The 2,921-nt window shown below is 71.7% G+C and overlaps 1 protein-coding gene across 1 annotated transcript; it reads left to right on the top strand.

Annotated features, from left to right (window-relative positions):
* The first annotated feature begins 272 nt into the window (after nucleotides 1–272).
* LOC112124581 (rac GTPase-activating protein 1-like) lies at nucleotides 273–2,635 on the top strand. Its single transcript, XM_026662655.2, has 5 exons — nucleotides 273–421; nucleotides 1,167–1,299; nucleotides 1,555–1,669; nucleotides 2,195–2,309; nucleotides 2,584–2,635. Exons 1-5 carry the CDS (start codon nucleotides 273–275, stop codon nucleotides 2,633–2,635), a joined length of 564 nt encoding a protein of 187 aa, XP_026518440.2.
* The last annotated feature ends 286 nt before the right edge of the window (nucleotides 2,636–2,921 follow it).

Genomic DNA, 2,921 nt, shown 5'->3' with positions numbered 1-2,921 from the left:
GGGGGGGGGGCCGGGGGGCGGGACCTGTGGGTTTTGGGTGGACCCCCCCACGGGGCCGGGGAGGTGCTGGGAGTCTCTTGGGGGACCAGGGACTCCTGGCTCGGAGGCAAGTGCCCCGACCCACAGCCTGGGCATGGTGTATCCGTGGGGCCTTTCCGAACACCCCAGGGCCCGACTGGACCCGCTGCCCCGGCTCTGCCCCACCAGTTCTGAGCTGCTCCTGTGCTGGTGCCGTGGGGCAGCGTTGGGCTGGGGGGGGCGGCTGAGGACCCATGTCCCCCCTCCCCATGACCACAGCTCCTGGCTCTGCCCCAGACATCCCGGACGAGGCCGCCTGCCAGGCAGCCCTGTGCCACGTGGTGAGCAAACTGCCCCCCGCCAACCGGGACACACTGGCCTTCCTCATGCTGCACCTCCTGAGGTGAGGGCAGGGGGGACCTGGGGGTCCCGGGGGGGCCCTGGGGGTCCTGGGGGGGTGGAGCACATGGCCTGGGGGGGGGGAGGGGGCCTTGGGAAAGGTTCCCCCAACCTGTGGGTTCGGCACGGTTGCCCATTAGGCTCCGTGACACGTGAGTGCCCCCCCATGGGCTGGGGTCCCGAGGGCAGGAGGGGCCTGGTGCCGTGGGGCTCCGGCGGCCGTGGGGCAGCAGTTCCGCTTGGTGACTGTCCAGGCTGAGCGGGTGTCAGAGCTGATCCCCTGGGTGGGGTCCCGTGTGGCTCGGGGTCCCTCTGTTCCCAGGGCCTGGCTCTGGGAGCGAACGTGGGTCTGTCCCTGTCTCTCTGCTGGCTGCCCCACTGCCCTCTCTGGGCCTGTCTCCTGGGGTCGTTCTGCCCAGACCCCGTCCCTGGTTCGGGTCACTCTGCGATTGGGGTTTCCTGGCAGGGTCTAGCGGGTCGAGCATTGTTCGCTTTGCCCAGGGGGCCCTGCCCTGCCCCCCGAGTCGGGCTGCTGCCCTGGGGCCCCAGGCTGGAGGAATGGGCCCTGCTTGCATTGGGGTGAGCTGCTGACCCACTTGTGCTTTGTGGTGAGGGCGAGGGGGGCATTGGCTGCACTGGCTGAGGCTCTGTTGTGGGTGTCAGTGGGCCGGGGGAACTGGCCGGGTCCCGGGAGGGGGGGGGGGCACGGCCCCCTGTCACGGCGGCCCGGACGCCTGGCTTCCCCGCAGGGTCGCTCAGAGCCCCGAGTGCAGGATGGATGAGCTGAACCTGGCCCGCGTCTTCGGGCCCACGCTGGTGGGGCACGGCACGAGCAGCCCCACACCCCTGGCCATTCTGCAGGACACGCCGCAGCAGTGCAAGGTGAGGGACAGGCGCCGGAGGGTGGGAGGGGGCCGCTGTCTGCTCCAGCTCTGCCCCACAGCACCCCCCCTCCTTTCTCCCCCTGCTGCCACCCGGGGGGTCAGACCCACAGGGCTCCCAGGGGCTGGTGCACTGCCAGCCCAAGGGGGGTGGACCAGCTCCATTGTCTGGGGTGGGGGGGGCTGGGTAGAACCCAGGCATCCTGGGGCTGGGCCCAGGTGGGTGCGTCTCAGCGGCTCCCCCTGACCCCCCCAGGTGATGGCTCGTCTCCTGTCGCTGCCCCCCGAGTTCTGGAGGCGCTTCATGGGGATGGAGCTGGAGAACCTGGTGCCCGCGGCTGCGAGCGACCCCCTGGCGCTGAACAAACGGGGTGAGCAGGGGGGGGATCGGGGGGGCTCCCTGCTGGGGACAGCGGGACCGTGGGGGGCAGGGGCCATGCAGCCTGGGGGCCCCCACAGAGCAGGTGTGGGGAGCTCTCGCCCTGGGGGTCACCCTGTGCCCCATCCCCCTGAGCTGTGGCTGCTAGAGGGGCCAGGCCTGGTGCCCCATCCGGGCCCATGGCGCTCTGCTACTCCGACCCCCATCGCCAGACGCGCCCCTCCCCCCCATGACCGGGGGCAGAGCTGCACTCAGCCATGGGGCAGGGCCTTGGCACCAGCTGCTCCTGGAGCTGGGGCGGGGGGGGGCTGCTGCAGGGAGGTTCCCCCCCCCCAGCCCTGGGGCGCAGGCTGAGTCGTGACAACATCAGTGGGGCAGCTCCAGGGCGGGGCTGTCAGGGGCAGAGGGTTGAACCGACTCTTGGTGGCTCGGGGGGGTTCAGGGTGGGCAGGAGGCTGCAAACATCCCCCCCCCCCCCCCCCCCCGGGGTTTTTTTTCCCCCCCCCCCCTCCCCCAGAGCGGCTCTTCCGCCCCCTCTCGTCCCCCGAGATGAACTCGACTCAGCTGAGCCCGACCGGCTGCTGTCTCCCCGACCCTCGGCGGAGCTGCGTGGGCACCACGGGCACAGCCCTGTGAGTGCTGGGGGGGCAGGGTGGGGGGGTGTCACGCCCCTGTGAGTGCTGGGGGGGCAGGGTAGGGGGGGTGTCACGCCCCTGTGAGTGCCGGGGGGATTATTGCTGTACGCAGCAGGGGGGCTGGACCCTTGGGCTGGGCTGGTACGGGGGGGCACCGCTGTACAGCGGGGGGGGGGGGGGGGTGGGGCTCTGCGCTGCGTGGGAGCTGGGGGGGGATTGTCAGTCTCTGGGGAAGCTGTTCCTGCCCTAATCTCTTTTCTCCCCCCCACAGGCAGGCGCTGGGCTCCAGGAAGACGGGCCGGTTCTTCCCCTCCCTGCTGTAGGACTGGACGGCTCCGGCTCCGGCTCCGGCCACGGCTCCGAGGGGGAAGGGACGGGCAGCCCAGGGTGGGGGCGGGGAAAGCGTCTGAGCCTGGGGTGGGACCTGGGGGGCAGGCGCCAGCGCTCGCTGCACAGGGTGCTGGAGGGAACGTGCACCAGAGCTGTGGGTCCCTGCCCCACGGCAGGGGATGCTGGGCCGGGCTGAGCTGGGGGTCTGGCTCCCCCACTCCTGCTGTCCCCATCTGAGCAGCCTGACGAGGGGGCAGCCAGGGAGCTCCCAGCTGTCCC

The sequence above is a fragment of the Terrapene carolina genome, unplaced genomic scaffold, assembly GCF_002925995.2.
Source record: "Terrapene carolina triunguis isolate 2854851 unplaced genomic scaffold, T_m_triunguis-2.0 Scaffold29185, whole genome shotgun sequence".
In the NCBI taxonomy this organism is placed as follows: Eukaryota; Metazoa; Chordata; order Testudines; family Emydidae; genus Terrapene; species Terrapene triunguis.
This window is presented reverse-complemented; position numbering and strand designations above follow the sequence as displayed.

Bases quoted from the DNA above. Each gene is read 5' to 3' on its own strand.
- LOC112124581 (XM_026662655.2), top strand. From the start codon at position 273: ATGTCCCCCCTCCCCATGACCACAGCTCCTGGCTCTGCCCCAGACATC. The intron at 1,670-2,194 runs GTGAGCAGGGGG...CCCCTCCCCCAG, and splicing joins CCTGGCGCTGAACAAACGGG to AGCGGCTCTTCCGCCCCCTC. The intron at 2,310-2,583 runs GTGAGTGCTGGG...TCCCCCCCACAG, and splicing joins GGCACCACGGGCACAGCCCT to GCAGGCGCTGGGCTCCAGGA.